This window comes from Pituophis catenifer, unplaced genomic scaffold, assembly GCF_029215685.1.
Source record: "Pituophis catenifer annectens isolate HBS135680 unplaced genomic scaffold, rPitCat1.0.hap2 SCAF_2, whole genome shotgun sequence".
NCBI lineage: Eukaryota > Metazoa > Chordata > Lepidosauria > Squamata > Colubridae > Pituophis > Pituophis catenifer.
In genome coordinates this window covers 260,855,495-260,877,091 of record NW_027256882.1, presented here as the reverse complement: position 1 = coordinate 260,877,091, position 21,597 = coordinate 260,855,495, and the positions used below count along the sequence as shown (strand labels likewise).

General features: G+C 36.2%; 1 protein-coding gene across 1 annotated transcript in view; it reads right to left on the bottom strand.

Moving 5' to 3' along the window:
* Window positions 1-14,688, bottom strand: part of FCHO2 (FCH and mu domain containing endocytic adaptor 2) — a 67,703-nt gene extending 53,015 nt beyond the window's left edge. The window contains exons 1-2 of the mRNA XM_070938809.1: window positions 14,580-14,688; window positions 7,120-7,211 (exon numbers count right to left, since the gene is read on the bottom strand). Coding sequence (XP_070794910.1) covers window positions 7,120-7,211; window positions 14,580-14,612 — 125 coding nt within the window. The 5' untranslated portion in view covers window positions 14,613-14,688. The remainder of the gene's footprint in view (window positions 1-7,119; window positions 7,212-14,579) is intronic.
* Window positions 14,689-21,597: the final 6,909 nt, after the last annotated feature.

Sequence of the window (21,597 nt, the reverse complement as noted above, 5' to 3'; positions counted from 1 at the left end):
TCATTTCCTGTTCAACATTGATTTTTGTCACAACAGTCACTGAAAATCTAGCTTCACAAAAATATGACATTGCCAAACCTTGCTTTAAGGTCATAAAAAATTAAAATATCCCACAGCTGCCCCTGTGGTTTGTTACAATGCTCCAAGGCACTGTGCTGCAATTTAGGAATCACACTCTTATAAATTTAATAATTAATATGAATAGTTCAGTCGACAGAGGAATATTAAAAGGCATTTAAGTATGTGAAAAGTACATTGTGTAGAGACTCTGGGTTGAAAGGTTCCAGATTTAATTTACCTTTTGTTTTACAAATAGATGTAAAACAAAAGATGGGCCAAGTGCAGCATTCATTACTCAGGCTGTGATATTGAAAATTCTGTCGAAACATTTAAGGGAAATTATACCCTTCAGAGATCATATATGTTACCATCAATGTGTGAAATAGGCATTTTATAGAATGCCTAGGAAATCTACAGAATGAAGTTGAAGGTTCATTCACTGAGCTTGTGGGTTGGTTTCCGAACATTTCGTTACTGGGCTAGGTAACATCTTCAGTGGAGTTTAGGAAATGTCAGTGTCAGTGTTCCTCTGTTTATAAGGGTTTCGTGTGGTCAGTAGGTCTTGTGATAGGTCAGATGTGGGTATGTCAAAGTGAGGGTCTTGTGATGGGTGTGAGTCATCGGTGAGAGTCTGACACTGATATCCCTTAAACTCTGCTGAAGATTTTACCTAGCCTAATAATGAAACATTCGGAAACCAACCCACAAGCTCAGAGAATGAACCTTCACCCTCATCCTACCCCAGAACTACAGATATTCACCACTACTGCAAATCTACAGAATGCTAAAAATGGGACCCTCTTTAACTCTTAATGTTTCACCATTTCCTAGGCATTCTATGTAATGCCAAAAGGCAAACTGGCAAAGTAGAAAATACTCCTGATAAAATGCCATTCTAGCCTTCTTTGTTGCAACAAGTAGGTCAAGCTCATCTTTCTTGGGTTTTTTTTCAGTAAAAAAGTCCTGTACTTTATTTTGCATTTCATCTTTTCTTCTTTTATTTTCATATACATCTTTTCAATAAAGAATTAGGGTTATGGTTAACCTTAATCCTACCTCTAACCCTAACCTTTTTCATGACTCTCTTTTCATACTTTTTCTAAATACTTCTTGCCATTCTGCATAATGCCTAGATATTGCACACAATATCTAGGGAAAATATATGGCATATTAAAATAACACAATTTCATACTTTGCCTAAAACACCATACAATGCCAGCTTTTCACACATTGTCAGTAACATATACAACAGAGAAAGAGTCTATAGAAGCTCTGCAATGGTCGATTCAAGTGGAAGGGTTTCAAAAGTAAAGTCTCCATTAAATATGGCTTGCTCAAGTTACAGATGCTATTCCAAATACAACTCTAAAAAGAAAACAGTTGGAGCTGATAGTTATTTATGTACTATCCAGTTGTGCCGATTTCTGTATTAGAAAATTCTAATTTTACTTACACAATGTTATTTGAGAGAGAGGAATTCTTCAGTACTATCTAAATAATTAATATAAAAGTCTATGACTCCATTTTTGCAAATATTAAAAAAATATATCCATTTATGAAACATTCTTGAGACCATGGTATGATGGAAAGTTCTTAGTACTTATACTAATTTCTTGTACACTGGAATTTAATTAAAGATTACTAGTCTATACTTGCCTTTTGTTTGGACTTTCAAAATTCTTTGCAACTATGGAAGCAGGTATGTTGGCCTACATCAGTGTCTTTATTATACAGGTATATTTTTAACTAACTCATTTCAGTTCTCATCAATTGCTTTCAAGTCAGTTTTGACTCCTGGAGACTATTGGGACAAATTCCTGCCAATTTCCCTAGCAAGATTTCAGAAGTGGTTTGCCACTGAGAGAATGTGACTGAACCAAGACCACCCAGCTAGCTTTGTAGCTAAAGCGGGACTAAAATTCACGGTCTCCAGTTTCTAGCCTGATGCCTTAACAATTATACCAAACTGGTTCTCTCAAATATTTAAATATACAGTATTATATGAAAATCCATTCTTATAAAAGAGATAAAGGTGCTGACAATATTACAACTGAAACCATAAGAGACAGAGAACATCGTTTCAGAAAGATATTTTACAGGGAAATAATCTTCCCTCTACCCTATTGGTTATCTCCTGTCTTACGAACTGCAATAGTTTGGAGAATGCCAACATATTCTACTGTGATATGTCCACTGTTTTTATATCCGAAAGTCCAATGATAGAAGACTGAATGTCTCATTAAGAGTAATCAGGCATTCAGTGAGTCTTAAATAGTCATTATGAAATATCTCATGGCAGAGACCTAAATTATATTTTTACAAAACCTGTTGACAAAACCTGTTCAGTGTTTACAATTTAGCAGAAAAGAGCACAGAGATTACAAAAAGGAGAAATCAGTAGACAGTCACGTGGCTCGGCTTGTTTTGAAGAGATGGAAATCAGTTTCTGTTGAGACCTATTCTCTTGATTCACCTCAAATTTCTTATTTGGCATTAGTGTTTCAACATTTAGCAAACAATAACTGTGAAATAAATTATTCAAGTAGTCCTTGACTTACAATTGGTTGCTTAATGACTGTTCAACGTTACAACAGATTCTCCAAAAGGCACTTACGACCCAGAATCTAAGTTCTAATGTATGGTGACACAATCACATTTCAGGCATTTGGCAACCAGTCCACATTTGTGGCCATTTACAACATCCGGCAATTCACATGATTGCTAAATTACATTCTTTTTCTGGAAATCAACATTTTATTCTGGTTTCTAGCAAAAAATGCCCATTGGAGACAATGGGTTCACTTAACTGATACAAAAAAATTCATAAATTCAGGTTGGTCATCTAGGTGCTTCAACTTACAACTGCCACGACATAAAATGCAAATTCTGGACTCCATTATGTAAGTCAAGAATTACCGTATTTTTCGGTCTATAAAACGCTCTTCCCCCCCACCCAAAAGTGGGTGGAAATGTCTGTGCGTCAAATAGAGCGAATGTTGCCGAAGCCCCGCCCACCCACCGGCCCCCATCCTTCGGCCTCAGTCTTCCAGCAATTTGCCTCCTTGCAGCAAACAGCAAACAGCTTTGTCAGCTTCAGCACAACCTGATTTAGAACGAGCAGTTGATTGGCAGTTGGATTGGCCTCCTGGAATATCGCCAATCAGCTGTTCCAGGCTGCGGGGATCACTGCCGCTGCTGCCAGCAGTGATGGCAATCACCAGGAAGCAAATTACTGGGAGGCAGAGACAGATTTTTTTTTCTTGTTTTCCTCCCCAAAAGCTAGGTGTGTCTTATGGTCCAGAGCGTCTTATAGTGTAAAAAATACGGTACCTGTATATATTTGAATTCTCTACATTTTCTATAATGATTTAACAAAAAACAAGCAATACTGAAACATTCCATTATTTCCCACCTGTGTTGATTTTTACTGATATCTTTAAAATAAAAAATATTAACAGCATGTGTGTATGTGTATATCTCCATATTTTATTATTATACATTTAATTATTCCACTTATCTGTGTTTTATGAATCTTTTGAAGAAATAAATGTTGTAAAATATATTAAAGTAAATGAAATGTGGATTAATAAACTAAGAAACAAACCAAGCACCAAAACTGCTAAGACTTTAATCTAATGTTATGCCAAATATTTCTAAAACAAAATTTAAACACATAAAATATATAGGAATCTAGTAATGAAAAAATGTTTCAAATAATATTTTCTTGTAGCTTGTTATTTTAAGTCCAAGCTTTATTGTTTCATTAATGCTGCAATCTTTCACATTTTTACTTGGGAAGAACCCACTTAATTAAATAGGCCTTATATTTTAGCTTACATGTTTAAAATTGTACTGCGAGATTGCTAATCTTAATATAAAATAATGGACAAATCATTAAGATACAGGCACTATTTCTACAATAAGCTTCAGAGGGCCAATGAGGACAGAGTTAAGCATATTAATTACTTAAATATCTACACTATCTATCTTAAGTGACTTGGGCAGTTTACAACATCATAAAATCATATAAATGCAAGAATAAAAGCACAAATTAAAAACAGAATTAAAGCAGGTTAAAACTTCCAAGTAAATATAAAAATCAAGGTACAAAATTCAAATGGCTAGGAGTTTAATAAAACAGCCGAAGTGTCCTCAGCCATCCCCAAGGCTGCATTATATTTTTAGATTCCTGTGTTAAGTGGCAACCTCAGATATTAAGTGGGGCCTTGTTTCGCCTCTGAGAGTACAATGTTCCATAAGATGGGGGTAGCAGCTAAGAAAGTCATCCTTCCAGATCCTGTTGAATGTTGTAAGAACATCACAAATAAGTTATGGGTTTAGTCAATTTAGACAATGTTACATGTAAACCCAAAAAGAACCAGTTCATCCTGCAATGAAACATCTCTAGCCTTAGTTGACCTAATTTGCATATCTAGTTATCCAAGAGAAAAAGCTGGAATGAGAAAAGGCCCTAATCACCATTGGGAATGCAATGCTCATATCCTGGTGGTAGGCAAAGTCGTAGGCAATGACTTTGTTTTCCCAACTCACTGGATGACAGAGAATGAAACACTCCCTGCTCATTAGATTGTAGAAATATCACTTAGAAGTATTTATATCCAGTAATGAAATAAAATGGTTAAACCACATTAAAGTAGGGTCCCTCACTATAATGTAACAAAATGAACTCACACACTTCCAAAGATGAAGAAATAGCAACATTTGGAGAGAATAGCCACAATTCACAAGAATGCAAAACATTCTCAAGCTCATGGACTCTGAACTTGGGTGATAGTTGTTGTTGTTGTTTAAAAAAAATCATAGTGACTATATTGTTCTTTTCCATGTGTTAGTAGATTCTGTGAAGATTGGGGTGGGAACAACTTGCATTAATAATATTAATGTGAATTTTTAAAAAAGCATTTAAAAAAATAGAAAAGAAAAGCATGCCAATAGTTGCCAATCTCATCTAAAAAGGTCAACCTGTCCCCAAAAAGCCCCATTCATCAAATGGGTAAAAGAAGGGGTTCTATAGTTCTATGACACAATGCCAGAAAAAAAACTCACTCTCCACAAGGCAAATGGAGGAGCCTTGGTGGCACAGTGGACTAAGTGCTGTTAAAGTACTACTTAGCTGCCAACTGCCTGCAATTACTGCAAGTTCAAATCTCACCAGGCTCAAGGTTGACTCAGCCTTCCATCCTTTCGAGGTAGGTAAAATGAGGACCCGGATTGTGGGGGCAATAAGCTGACTTTGTATAAAAAAGAACAACACTTAGGGGGGGCGAAAGCCCTACTAAGCAGGTATATACAAAAGTATGAAGGCTATTGCTTAATGCATTGTAGGCTGCCCTGAGTCTCCGGAAAAGGGAGACATATAAATCGAACTAATAAATAAATAAATAAATAAATAAATGCTTCACCTAGCCAACCAGAGGAAATTTAGCTACACATAGCCTGACTTCAAGGAACAATCCTCTGCCAGCATTAGCATTCAGATTCCAGAAAACACCAGAACCGTGTGATAACTCCCTCGTAATAACCAACCATATGTGAAATAGGAACCACATCTTGTCTTAATCTATGCAGACCACATCAGGTTGGGGTGCCCACTCAGGTCAAGTATAGGAAGGATTCCCTCCTATTCATAGCAGAGAAAAATGGGGGAAAGCCTTGGAAAGAGTTAAGACCACCTCTCATGTCAAAATTCAACAGACACAAGCAAGATGAAACCCATGATGCAGGTCAGAGATGTCATCATGTATTACAGTGGTATCTTAAATCATTGCATAGCTCAAACAGCTGGCCACCAGCTCAAATGCTTCTACTCCCAGTTGAGTAGAAGCATTTGAGAAGATGCATGCATGACAGGCATAGATTATGCAGGAGTCTTGTGTCTGATGTCCTATTTACTGGGCATGTGTTCCTTTTTTAACATTTTCTTCCAACACTTCCAGCCTGTCTTATGTTTATTGTTGGAACTCTTACGTTTTGGGATGGCCGAGTCATTTGGTGTAATTTTATGCTTTCATTAAAGGCTTTATTTTTCTTGCAAGGCACAAAACAGGTAAGCATATTATCCCACAGACTATTTCTGGATGCTGGCCTTAATTGGTGGAATATTGGGAAAATAGTGTAATTCTGCAGAAGGGTGGCTATCTGTAGAGATTATACCTAAAGGAAGAGAGAAGTGAGTTCATCTTGATTGGGATTAGTGCTTGAAGTGCTGATTCCTTTCTTTTTTTTCTTTTCTATATCCCATTTTCCACCCATTCCTGCCTGTCTAGCCATTGGTGTGATATCATGAAGTCTCGCCAATACTTCCTATGCAGAGACTCATGAGGTACTACCGTAGGAACTTTCTGCTTGCTGTGGATAGGACCTCACTAACTCATGTGATTCATAGAGTTATATTTATTTTATTTTTTTACAAATCACATTTATATGGCTACCCATCTCACAAAAAACTACTCTGGTGGTGTACATCAAATAATCAGCAAATATATACAAGTAATCATTATAAAAATTTTAAAATAATTTCTAAAAATAAAAATCACCATAAAAATTAAAATATACAAACCTCAGTGAGAGTAAAAAGCGAAGCCATCTAAAAATATATATCTATATTTAGAGAAATATATAGATATCATGCACATATTTGCAATAAAAATCTGAAAATTTTAACTCAATATGATTGCAAACTGACTCACTAGCAAAGAAACTAGATTAGTAAATGAAAGGTGAACTATGTCATGGAAACAGGACCATAAATTAATTTCTAGAAAGGTTTAAAATAATACATTAAACAATAGAATTATTAATTAAATAATATATAATTGTGTTAACACAATATGAAACACAATGAGAAGTATTTAAAGAAAAAAACACAAAACTATTCCTGGAACCTGATGTGTATATTTCAACAACCAGAATTTTCTGCCAGCATTGTTGTTACGGAATATTTAGAAGTTGGTCTGGAAAATATCCAAATTAAGCATAGCTGTTTTAAGGAATGTGCTTTCAATTTTTGCATAAATCAAGATTAAAAAGGTCACTTACCTTTCTCTTATAAAATCTGCTAGTTCCTTTGTAGATGTATGGCCATGTTTCATATTATGATAAAGGACATCAAAGCCATTATTCCTTTCACCCTAGATTAAAATAAAAACATCACAGTTCAGATAAGGCACAAAACAAATAATTAAAATCATTAAATAAACTGGCTGCAAAACCAGAATGAAGTAGTCCTCCAAGACCTGATCATTGTTTCTAGGTAATTGTATTCATCCAATATTTAAAAAAAGGCAAAGTTCCAATGACAGAAAATTGTCTGTACTTAAGTGATTTTGGGGGTCATTGGGGATCAAGTGATTTCTTGATCTCACACAACCCCATCAAGTTCTCATGTAGTGAGAGAAGAATAATTTAGGAAACTTATATTTTAAATATGCATTTTTAAAAATAAACATAGCTTTATTAATATGCATTAAATAAGATTAAATTTACAGGCTCCACTTTTTAATAAAGATACAACCAGCACCTAGTTATTTTCCCACTTCATATATACACCCATCAAATTATCTAACCAATTACTTATTCACACAATATACTATAAGTCAAACTTAAGATAATGAATGCTTCATGAAGACTGGTTGGTTTGCTCAATGTTCAGAACACTGAAGCCTTTTCATAGAGAAGTCTCTAGTAAATCAAGATGAAGAAAATGAAAATTATGATATGCCATGAAAGATAAAATGTATTCATTTATTTTACCATGAAACAGTTATTTATTATTTCACTTTGACTACTAGGCTATGGAGATAGATGCAGGATGACTGTTGAAGTAATGGCAGCAGTTTTAATGTATGACAGATGGTCCTTCTGCAGAAAGTAATGACAAGCAATGAAGCTGTTAGGTCTACTAAAGACCCACTAAATGTGAAAATGCCAAAAGTAGGCAGAAGTACTTTCACACAGACTTCACCAGAGCTGAATCTTAGATATTTAAGGTAAAGGTAAAAGTTCCCCTCACACGTATGTGCTAGTCGTTCCCAACTCTAGGGGCAGTGCTCATCTTCGTTTCAAAGCCAAAGAGCCAACGCTGTCCGAAGACGTCTCCGTGGTCATGTGGCCAGCATGACTAAATGCCAAAGGCGCAAAGAACGCTGTTACCTTCCCACCAAAGGTGGTCCCTATTTTTCTACTTGCATTTTTTACATGCTTTTGAACTGCTAGATTGGCAGAAGCTGGGACAAGTAACAGGACCTCACCCTGTTACATGGCCCTAGGGATTCAAACCGCTGAACTGCCGACCTTTCAATCGACAAGCTCAGCGTCTTAGCCACTGAGCCACCTGCTTTTTATTTATTCTACCAGTGTCCCCTTATTAAGATCTTCCCTTTGTCTCAGGAGTCCAAACTGGGAAAGGCCATCCCAGCTTGGGCTTATTCTTCCTCAATTGCCATGTCTCAATTGCCATGTCCCTCAAGTGCATTCTTTTCAGCAAAAAAAAAAAGCTTTTTTTAAAAAAAAAAAAGTTGCTATGCCATGTTAGCTATAGATATATTTATGCAGAGATCATTAAGACCAGAAAATTATTTCAAAGATTCCTCCAGGATAATAAGGTTGAGAAAGGTGGGCTACAGGTTAAGAAGAAACAGGACAGGGCAAGTTGAGGAATGGCTGTACTCACAACCACATTCTGAGGCCATAACTAGGGCCCATTCTTCCCCACTTGCCTCTTCCCACTACCACTGCTGATGTTCCTCACTATTAGGTGGCTAGCACTCCAAGGGAGGATCTATATTGTACTACCTAGCTGAGTTCAGTAAATTGCACAGTCACTCTAAATGCATGTTTATTTGATTGTTCAGGACCACTAATGAGCAGGCAAGCCTTTTCTGTCTCAGTCTTCATCTAGTTTGTTCTTGCTTTTCTCCTTTTGCATGAAGACAGATTCAAAGAATTAAGCAGTTCCATTTTCTCCCTGTTACCCATCACCTTCTTGCCATTTTCTTCCCATTAGTGGAGTGATCATTTCCTTGACTTTTTTCCTGTTTCTTACTTACAGAAAAAACTTTTTAAAATTACTTTTGGCATTTGTTTTTAGTTCATTCTGAGCCTTAGCCTTCCTGACTCTGTCCTTGCAGATTTGGATTATTTCCTGGTATTCTGTTTTGATTATGTGGCCCTCTTTTCATTTTTTACATTTGTCCTTTTTACCTCTCAGTTTATCAGAGAGTTCTTTATGCAACCATGCTGGTTTCATCTAGGATCTCTTGTTTTTCTTTCTTTGTGGTATTGTGTTAGATTGCGCAATATATAATCTCATTTTCAGTGTTTCTTTAGAATCCTGAATAGTTTTCTCTTTAGAATTTCCATCCATGGAATCGTTCTTTCAATTTGTTGAAGTCAATTTTTTAAAGTTTAAGACCTTAAGACTTGTTTGCTTACTTGTGCTTATATTATGTATAATTCCAGTTCAATATTGTCACTCTCTCCCCAATAACTTCAATCTGACCTTCTAGTTCCTTTCTCTATTTTTTAAATGATAAAGTCTTCAGCAACCTATTTGAACAGAAACACTTTGAAACTGAACTCGATGTAGTCTTTGAGAATCATATATATAACACAAACTAAATAAATGCAAACTTAATGAATCTTTATCACCCAATTATTTGCTTCATCAGTTTAGTTAAATCTGATCCTACCATGGAAATGAAAGTAGCTGTGTAAGCAATAACAAGAAAACAGCATTATCGAGTGACAAGAGCATTTCCATACTGAAATTCTTAGTACAAAACAGGAAACATATTACAGGAACTCCTTGTTTTGTTCATATACTAAATATATCCAAAGATCTGCAGAATAGGTAGAACATATTATCTTCTTTTCCCAAAGTATCTGAATTTATAGATACTTAACCTGACAGCAATACTTTTATACAGAAAAATGAAACAATTCAGTTTTTGTACTAACAAGATAGAAACATGGTCTTTTGTAGATATATTACCATGAATAAATTTGCTACATTGCCTTGGGAAACAAGTTAGAAAATAGTAAAATTACAAATAATATTCAATGTTCATATATCTAATACAAACTATAACAAAAAGATTTGTCCTAGAAAGAGAAATGTAACAGTTTAAAAGCATTTGTATCCATTATGGATCATTTTCCATGCATATCACAGCCAATATATAGAGATAATATAGGGATAATAAACATACTTATCATTATTGATATGCAATGAGATAGAACAAATTTAGACTATAGTATAAAGTGTAAAGACCTGAGATTAAATACAATTTATCCATATAATGCTTTCTGTATAGAGCAGGGGGGACAAACTGAAGGCCCGTGGGGGCCTTAGATCTGGCCGGTGGGGCCGCCCTGGAAACAGTGAAGGACTGGCCCATGGTGCCTCTGCAGCTAAAATGGGCTCCCAAGCTGTTTTTGGCTGCCATGGCCTCCTGCAACCCTCTGCCAGTGAAAATGGAGCTCGGGAGGGCCGGATGCTTCCCTTATTTCATTCCTATAGCAGAAAACAGTTGCTTGTTCAAATTTCAGAAAATCCTATATAGCAGGGAGACAGTCCATGCATCAAATGTTTTTTCTGCCTCAAGATTTTATAAAAATAGATAATATAAATAATATGTCCACAAAAACTATGTTTCATTTACAGGAAAAATGATATGCAGCATTAATATAGGGTTTCTCCCTCCTTTGATGGTTACTCAGGATTCTATCATTAAGACAGGTCAGTAAAACTGGAATCCTCAGGGAATTTCAGCTGTAACAGTAAGAACCTCTATCATAAGGAGATACTAAACAGATTCCCTTATAACTTGGCTAAAATGATTCTAACTTAAATCTTTTTCTCAATAAAAATATAAAATGGTCAACGTATTATTTAACTATTTTTTGAAAAACGAATGAACATTCACAACCCAAAGGAACAATCTCCAAAATTACTGGAATTGAATAGGATGATGCCCTGCCCTCTAGGCTTAAAAGAAGAAGAGATACAGATTTAGGAAAACAAAAAGATGAAATGGCAAACACTTTGGAAATCAGATGGCTTTTTATCAGCTTCCATACAAGGGAAGTGGTGGAAATTAATTGTTAGTATTTAATTCCAATCAATAGAGTACAAATATCATGTAATTACTCATGAGAAAGTCAACTACCATTCTTGAAAAAGTTACCAATAAAATTTGATTAATTTCACAGAGAAATGAATCACATTTTTATCAGATGTGGATAATTATATAAACTATCCTTATAATAACTCTTTTAATAAATGTAGCAATATATGAAAACTATGACTGAATGCTCATATATATTAATTTTGCATGTTATTGTGTCTTATTTGTTTCTTGCTTTAAGAATGAAAAAAAATCCCACATCATTTAAAAATTCAGAAAATCTAAAAGGAGGAAAATTCTTCTTTAAAAAACTACACGTGAACCACATTAGCTTGATGGAATCCTTACACTGTAATATTAATGTTGTTGAGCTGAGTCCTGGGTTACCCTAGCCTGCCTATATTATTTTAAAGTATAATATATGTCAACATAGCTTATTCTGGAACAATGACAACCTATTTAAACTTAGTGCATCACTTCCTATTTATTCACTCACAAGCAAGAAAGGAAACAAAATGTGTTGTAAGTTGTAAAGTATTAAAGTTTAATATCTACACAGCAAAAACCTTTCATTGTGCTAACTTTTCAAATGTCCAAGAATGTTTTAAGCAATTCAATTTATAGTTCACTAGAAGAGCTAGAGCTAGATCAGAGGTATCAAACTGGATTTCTTCGAGTGCAGGATCAACATTGTAGTTCTCCTCCGCAGCCCCCCCCCCACCGTTTTGGCTGCCAGAGGCACCACGGGCCGGTCCTTTGCTATTTCCAGGCTGGCTCCATGGGCCAAATTTAAGTACCCCGTGGGCCGGAGCTTTGAGTTTGACATCCCTGATCTAGATTATTTCACATTTCCAACTGTCAAGTCAATCTCCTTCATCCTTTCCCTGTTCCTTTGATTTAATTTACTTGGTACATCAATACTGGACTTTACACTGAATTTCTTCCAGTAGTTTTAAAGTTTGCTTTCTTCCTTGTTGCTAATTATTCTGTTTTCTGTTTGCTTTGTGTTTTAGGCAGACCTAATTACTTCCGTCAAGCTCATCCAAATAATTCACAAAAATGATGAATGCCACAAGGATTAAGAAGACACTTTTGCTATCAAGATCTGCCTCTAAAATAACACAAACATTAATGAACACTTGTTTATATGACTGCAATCTGCTGTGGACTGAAATATGAGTATCAGGATTATAAGATTAAAAATAAGGACTGTTTCAAGTCAAAGTTGGCTTATGGTGAGAATCTAGAAATGATTGTTGTTTTTAGCAATAATACAAATATGCCACTGTTTACTTCCAGAATTATGAAGGATTTTGATGTTGTTGCTGAAATTGCAAATAATAATACTGAAAATTCCTAGCCAACTGCCCATCCAATATAAACTAAGTAATCAGTAGCTTATATTGTAGGTAATGGTTTTGAGGTAAAACTTGAATTAAGAGCATTCCTGAGAAATATGTATTGTTTACTAAGAACAAGCAGAAAAAATGTTTTACATATTATTGACTATGCTTTCAAATATCACTCTACAGAAAGTTGCTGTTCTTGCCAAATCAAAAGTAGTTACAAAAAAAAGGGGGGAGGGGAGAGGGGTCCATATTCATCAAGCAAAAACATAATAAATGATGGTGAATAGGTGGAGTATTTTCACAGATTCTGGATTCTGGAAAAAGGAAGTCACTTCATTATATAAGTAATTGCAGAATGACCACAAATGTTGCAATGAGCATGAATAAAGCTACCTTCTCTCAAAGACAGTACCCTTAAGTACTGTTCATAGCAGCAGCAGTCATTTTGTGCATACTAACTTTTGCATCAGTATGACAAAATAGAAAGATAGCCAAGTTACAGTTGTCAGGAGTGTACCTCATTGATTTCAATGGGAGTAGTTTCTGAATAAACATAATTATGTAATATATCTGAGAATGTAAAAATAATTCCCATGATGGAAGTTATCTTAAGGATCTTCAAACCTCAACTACATAGATACACACATACACACACACACACACACACACATACATTATATACATATGAAAGATAAAATGGTTTATTTTTCCCATTTGCAATATAATTACCCACCTGCCTATTTAAATATAAATTTCATAAATTTCTTTTGGTTTAATGGGTTTCGTTCTATTTGCAACCTTAATCAGTATTAGCCCAGGACAGTTTTAAACAACTGTTTTCAAGAAAAGCAAATCCAATTGACAACTAAACTTACATAGTCCTTTTGAAATTCTGCAGAGACATTCCATTATAATTTTTAAGATAGTAATTAACACTAAACCAGTGTTAATGTCTATGTTAACAGCCTGTTCATAGTTTTAAGATTATGGCTTGCCCAACTAATAACTACTTGTAGGGTTTCCTCCTAAATTTTAAAGTCAGGGAGAGAGAGAGGGGGAAAAATGCATACCCTTAATAGTTTCCCTCCCTGGCCAGTATGCACATACAAATAAGCATGGAGTCTGGTAAATGTACAATTTCCTAAAACTGCAGGATCAACTTGCCTTTATTTCTGAAATGCCACTAATCCTTCTTAATGCGCAATTCAAGCAGCCAAGGTACATAACAATACATTCTCAACTGATAACTTCAGCTTGCCGTTCGTTTCCTTTGTTTTCTGGCTTTGTCTTAAAGTCACTTCTTTCAAAAACACTCACTCTCTCTCACACACACAAATGATAAATGGAAGGGAAAGAAGCGAGAAGGGCAATACGAACTAAGAACTACGGAGTGGTTTGTCATCGCCCCAAAGCCTTAAGGGAAAATATCAGTGGCATTTTAGAAATCCTGGGGAGGAGAGAGATTCCTGAATCAAACTTCCAGGGAGCGAAGCTCTCGTGTTTCCTTCGCAGGAGCGCAGGAAGGAAAAGTAAACAATCCCATCCCCGCCAGGCCGAGTCGCCTCTTAAGACCGTCCTCGCTGACCGCGGTGCCCAAACCTCCAGCTGACCAAGAGAGCGGATGGGAGGGCGACCGAGCAGGTGCTCTCTCTCCTTCCCCCGGACCACGACCCTCGGGGGACCCGAGTCCTGCAAGGAAAGTGGCTTGGGAGGGAAGGCGTCCCTGGCGCTGCCCTTTTCAGCCCCGGTCGGTCCGCCGCACCCGCAACGTTTCCCGGGACGCTCCCGCGAAGTTCCTGGGCAAACGAACAAAAAGCCTCGGTTCGCCGGCACAGCAACCGACCCAACGGCAGGCCCCAACCCCGGTCCCAAGTGGCGCAGGGGCCGCGAAGGGGCACCGCCGGCTCCGGCTCACCCAGCCGCCTGCTCCAATTCTCGCCGCTTTCCCTGCTTATTGTAGTGACAGACTCTGCCCCTCCAAGCCAACAAAAGACTGCCCCCTCCCGAGCAAAGCAGCCCCTACCCAAAAACTTTCCACGAAGTACTCCATGACCATCTCGCCGCTTCGGCCCGGCTCCTTCCGTCACCGGGGGCCTCTCTCGGAAAGAGGAAACAGTCTCGGAACGCCGCCCTTTCCCTCACGGCACAACCGAGACGGCCTCCGCCCGCCGAACTCCCGTCTCCTGTGAATCCAGGCAGGCAGGCAGGCGCATGCGCAGGCGCCAGATGGCCGGTCAAGGCGCAGGCACCAAAGTTCGAAACAACATAGAGGCTGGAACGCGCCTGCCCGCCTTCCCTTCGGGAAGGGATTGAGCAGGCGCGCTAGAGCGGGAGGGAGTGTGGAAGGGAAAGGCCGAGAGCCTCGGAGTGTACCAGTATTATGATCTTTGTTTTTTGTTTTGGGGGGTGGGTGAGTTGCGAGGCCGCAGGATCCTTCTAGGATGGATGTAAAAGGCGGGATAGAACCCAAACATTCAACCCGCCCCCCCCCCCCAAAGTCAAGCTGATTCCTTGTTAGTGGGTTACAGGTATAAACCTGGCTGTAGCCTTTTCAAACATTGCCTGCTAACAAGATACACTGTCGTTTCCTGATTTGTAGTTCACTTTGTTTGAAGACCTAAAGATAGTTGTGTGTGTGAATTTAGTGGTCATTATTTACTAGGTTGGTGGTGATGCAGAGGATGAACACAACTCACATGATTATGTTAATGGAAAACATATAATATTCACCTTATTGTATTTAACAAAATTTGACCAGAATCTATTCCCCACCAGCCAGCCAGAGCTGAAGAAGCTTCTTGGATGAGAACCGAAACGTCTTCAAAGTAAAACCCAGCAAGTCCAGTTGCCTCTTGAAAAGCACCTTTGGGACAACCATCACCTGAATGACTGAAAATCTCCAGAGACATTTGACCAGAGTTCTGACATTGTTTTTTTTCCCTTTGTAATACAGGTAGTCCTTGACTTACAACCATAATTGAGCCCAAAATATCTGTTGCTAAGTGAGACATGTGTTAAGTGACTTTTGCCCCATTTTATGACCTTCCCACCATTGTTAAGTGAATCACTGCTATTGTTAAATTAATAACTCGGTTATTAAGTGAATCTCCATTGACTTTGCTTATCAGAAGGCCGCAAAAGAGAATCACATAATTATGGGACATTGCAATTGTCAGTTGCCAAGAGTCTGAATTATGATCATACAACTATGGGGATGCTGTAATGGCCGTAAGAGTGAAAAATGGTTATAAGTCACTTGTTTCAGTACTGTCTTAACTTTGAACTGTTACTAAATGAACTGTTGTAAGCTGAGAACTACCTGTACATGTTTTTTGCTCAGTTTCTTCATCTTTTCATTTGTATAAAAAAGAATATCACAAGTCATTTTGAATGATCAAGGCACCATTAGTTCTGGATTAATACTGAGCATGATTTTTGCAATTTCTCCATAAAGTGCAACATCCTGACAGTATCCCTAACCCTAACAAAGTTGTTATACTTAATTTTGTCTTGTGGATAAAAACACCAGTAAATTGCAGTAAATAGAAGCTGATTTCTAAGTATTTTTTCAGGATCATGCTCTGTATTTCAAATAAAATTCAAGGAAGTGTTTAGTTAAAATCAGCTAACTACTCTGATGTATATAGATTGCATTTACATGTGTGGTTCAGTATTGGGTTGAGTAAACCACAACATGAACACAACCATAAAGTCTACATTGATTGTAAAGACTTCAAGATCTGTGTAAAGCAGCCTTTTCCAACTTAACTTTCTGCTATGTTGAAACTGCAATTTCCAGGATTTCCTAACCTGCAGATGCTATACAGGTAGTCCTCATTTAGCTACTGCAGTTGGGACCAGCAAAGTGGCCATTAAAGAAATTGCAACTATGCATACAATCTTACTTCATCTTCCCTTTGCTTTACAGAATTGTGAAAGTTGTAAAAGCAAGGATTAAGTTACTTTATCACCAACATGGTAACTGAATGGTTGCCAAATGAGGGACACATTAAATGAGGGTCAACTACAGTATTTAGGACAATGGTTAGCAATTCCATACTATTTAGATCTCTGGAGCAGTAAAGGTTTCAGTTGATTTCCAAGTACTATGACAAAAATATCCACTAAAAGAATGTTCTCTGTGATTGGGAAATTTCTATTTAATTCCTGTTTTCCAGCACTTCCTGGGGACAGTACTTTAGGGGAATACCCCTTTACAAAACTCAATAGGAGAGAACAATTATACATCATTTATTTTGCAAAAGCAGATTAGGGTTGGTTAAGCAAAGGTAAAAAATTAAACTGCACACCTGCCCTTTACTGAGAGAAGGCAGCTGAAATGATCACATTTCAATTATACCATATATGGTTGGAGCAGAGATTAAACAAACACCTTACTGAGAGTCAATTTTGCAGGATTTGTTGATTATTCTGTTGGTTTTCCTCTTGGTACAAGCCACAGGCTATTAAGCCACGAGGGAGGGCAGAGATGGAGAAACCTTCAATTATTTTTAGGGTAGAAGTATGCCTGTGTTCAACAAGGATTTTTGTTATTTGGTTAGGAATACTGTATCTGGAATAACACTGATATCAAAGGATACACAACAATCCTTTTGGCCCTAAATTGGAAGCTCTGAAAAATACATGTTTTATAGAAAGTGTTTTATGCTTAGTAGTTTTGTGCTGGTTCTTCTCCTTGCCATATGAGGTTTCCTTGGTCTCAGTTTATAATTTTAATAAGACATACTCATCACTGTCTTTGTCTTTTGAGTAGGCAATATTAGACAATGTACAAAAAAGGAGAAATAGACAAAGTTGTAAGATAAAAAGAAATGCAGATAGTTCTTGACTTACAAAATAATGAAACAAATATTTTTAAAAAGCCTGGATTAGCTAATTGAAGGGGGGGGAGAGATGTTCTTTACCATATTGCCCTTTTTGCTTTTTTATGCAAAATCATAAATAGTACATGCTTTTCAAGAGTGAGTGGTTTATTCCAGAATATATTTTTCTTAATTAAGATGAAGAGCCTGTTTACTAAGATGCAATCTTTTCATATCACATTAACACAAAGCTTGTATCTTTTGTCAGATATCTTTTATATCTCGTTTCCCACATTTTGTTATTTCATAAAATGAAGATTTCTTCAGTCTCCTACAAACTTACCAACAAAATTGCCAATGAGCTGTCACTCATAAATATAGAATGCTGTAACTGTTTCCTGTACCTCTCATTCACTCTCTGGTTGTCAACTGTACTTGTTCTTTATTTCTATACTATACTTTTTTAAGTCATTATTTGCTCTAAAACTACTTCCACCATTTGGAAATTAGTATAGTCACAGATACATTCTTGCTTTCATTGAAATCTAGATTTTGCCTCTAACATGACTGCTGGTTTCTATAGATCTTTGTCTTCTACAAATCTGAGGCCAAGTCATAAGATTCTTGGGTTTTTTGTCAAATCATGCTAGAGTTTGCTAGCATGAGTTTGCTTTTCCACCCAACTTTATTACTCTATTTTAAATTTTTTGACAAGTTCTATTCTCTTTTATATTTCATTATGCTTTAGTAGATATACATTTTAATCCATTATCTTCCTGCGTAAAGCCATTACCTCCCATTTAAAAAAAATCTCATGTTGCACATCTGCATTTCCTTCACACTACACAAAGAAACATGCTCTACCACTAAAATAAGTTTTAGAATAAGCAACTATTTTTACAATTAGTGAAATATCATGCTGATTGTAAAATAATTGCAGTCAACATTGAGCTTAGAATTTTTTTTGTTGGAAAGAAACATTTTAATACTATCTCATTCTTGTATCATCTTGTAGGACGACACCATACCCCACAGAGGTTAGGGATTGTCTGTGCAAGATCTAGCACTGAAAGGAAATGCCCACGAAATACTCATATTCAGAGCAGGCCTCTTTTCTGTTGTCTTCAAGGCACTTAAAATAATTAGCCTTTGCCATTGTCTTGCTTGGGACTTTGTTTTTCCTGTGTAATAACCATAAAGAAAAACTGAAATCTTAAAATTACGTCCAAAAATAATGCAAAAAGTGAATACTCAGTGATTTCCATCATTTCTACAGCAGTTGTTTTAAAATGTGTTTCCCGAATGTGTATCATAGGATTTTTGTTCTTATTGCTTAGTAAAATGATCAACAGTGATGCACATTGCATAAATCAGTCTTTAGAGACAACTGCTGCTGTTTTAAATCTGACATTTTGATAGCTTGTTTTATGGATACACAGGGAACTGGAGAAAACTACTGTATAACTCTTGTCTCCTGCCCTATTTATTTTCTTTAATACTAATGCTCTTAGTCACCATTTCTGTGGCAGTTGATGTAAAGACTAAGAGATGTATTTAATTTTTTTTTTTTGTTTGAAATTCTAGAAGATAAAGAGTTCACGATTAGTGGGAGAAATAAATTCTACCCTTCCTGTGTAGATAAAGAAGTGTACAGATACAGAAGAGTAGTGCATTCACTCATCTTCTTTCAATATATATATATATTCCTTTAACCTATCAGTTGATTTTTAGATATTTTTAACTTGAAAAGCACACTGTAGATACAACCCTTTCTGCACTGCACTCAGTATTCCGTTCAAATTTTAGATTCATTTCTCTGTAAAAGATACTATACCGAAAACCATGGTTATCATTTATATCATGCTTCTATTTCGCTAGATTCATCTGTTGTCTATTGCTACCCATATCCCATCTGTACAATGCTCTGCCAATTGCCGATCTATTAAACCTTAATAACCTTCCATACGTTTTCATATATCCTGCTACAATTTCCTGTTTAAATTATTCTGATTTCCTTTTACTTAATTGCATCTTTTATTAAGCAAACTAAGAACAAGATTAATAGACATTCCTAGCTCAGATACTTTTTTTTTGATATAGCAAACTTTCAAAATCAGTAATCACATGTCACATATTTAAAAGCCAGCAGAAATCAAGAATGTAGACAAGCATAGAATTAACAGAATAAAAACAACTGGTCTGCTGATACAAAACTTTTAATGTTCAGTATAAGTACATCATAAATATTTTAAAATATTTTTCTATTGCTGTATATATTTTCTATGTCTTCGCACTATTAGCTTTTGTAGCTTGAAACAATATAAAGATCCAAAAACATCTGATATACTAAGTGGTTATTATTTTTATTTGCATTTGTGCATCTCTAGTAATTTTTTCATTTGTAAATAAGTTACAAATGAGAAGATGTGCTTTTATATATCCACTGATTCCCATCTACATGGGTTTTGCAAACTAGACTTCATATTATCCCAATATTCCTGGATGTATGCCTGTTTCAGATTCCATTCCTCTCACCACCCATTAAAAAGATTTAGCCTTATATATCCCAATTTCTAAATAACATCTATTCATCAACCAAGACCATTGGGTCTTGTAAGGACTATTATTTAAGGTACTCTGGATTTTTTTTGGTATTGATTAAAGTATTCAGGAAAGGCATGTTACAGATCTGGTCTATTAAAGAGGGCTATCTGGCAGGACCCAGGTTGCATACACTCTTTGGAACATCATTCCTCCTGATCCTAGATTAGCTCTGACCCTTTTGACTTTAGGAACCCACTGAAGACAAGGCTCTGCCATTGTTCTTGGGGGTCAGGCAATGGTGGAGTTTTTGCAATGGCTATGCTGAATTTGACACAAAGATGATAAGAGCCTTGGTGGCGCAGCAGACTAAAGCACTGTTAAGTAACACCAGCTGCCTGCAATTACTGCAAGTTCAAATCTCACCAGGCTCAAGGTTGACTCAGCCTTCCATCCTTTCGAGGTAGGTAAAATGAGGACCCGGTTTGTGGGGGCAATAAGCTGATTTTGTATAAAAAAGAACACCGCTTTGGGGGGGGGGAAAGCCCTACTAAGCAGGTATATACAAAAGTATGAAGGCTATTGCTTAACGCATTGTAAGCTGCCCTGAGTCTCCGGAAAAGGGCGGCATATAAATGGAACCAATAAACAAACAAACAATAAATACTTTGCCACTGATCATAGTTATTTTAGTTTTAAAGTAATATTGAAGGTTTTACAATTATTTTTTTCTTGTTTTTAACTGCTGTGAACCACTCTAGTTACTTAGGTGGGATGGATGGCCGTACAAATTGAATAAATAAAAAATTAAATTACTACTGCAGTGTATTTTGTATATTTATGAAAGTGGGCTAGGAACACTTAACAGTTTGATAATCAATATTGCCGATGTATTTCTCAGATTCAAACCCAGATGCTAGCTTGGATCTATGCAGCTCTAACATGACTTGGATTGTGTTTCTTTAGGAAGTGCCAAAATGGATATGCAATCTGTGAAGAGCACTTTATAAATTCCAATTTATTACAAAGCCAGACCAGCTAATTCGAGAAATGGAACCTTTTTTGAAATGCCTTTAGAGATCTGTGGAAAGCCAAACTTTGGACATTCTCTCCCTTCTTTTATAACTCAGAATTTTTTAAATTTATATATTTTTTTATTTAAGACAATAAATGTGCAATTCGTCCTTAGTTATCCTAAAGCTTTTATTTTTGCAAGTGTCATTAAATTCAACTATGTTAAAAACCCAGTGAATAGATTTTCTTGAAGTCACTTATCATCCAACAAATGTCTTGATGCCAGATATTAATCATGGCAACATTTCTGTTACAAATATAAATAAAATATATTAATGTAATAATTTAATATTCAGTTGGAAAATAACTGTTCTATCCTAAAATAGAAATTAAATTCATATTAAACTGGGTAAAAGAGGCACATCTCAAAATCTAGTTATTTTGTCTATGTGCTGCTATAGCCAAAGAAAAAAAATATATATTTTTAAATACCGGTATATAAACAGTGATTCTATGTTAATTAAATCTACATGTTTTTTCCTGTTGCCAATAATATCTTCCCAAATATCAAGACAAACTGGAAGCTACATAAATGAATATTCAATTAAAACAAATCAGTTTTCAATGGCTCCTTCTCTTTTCATTAAGAATCAGAGTGCAGCA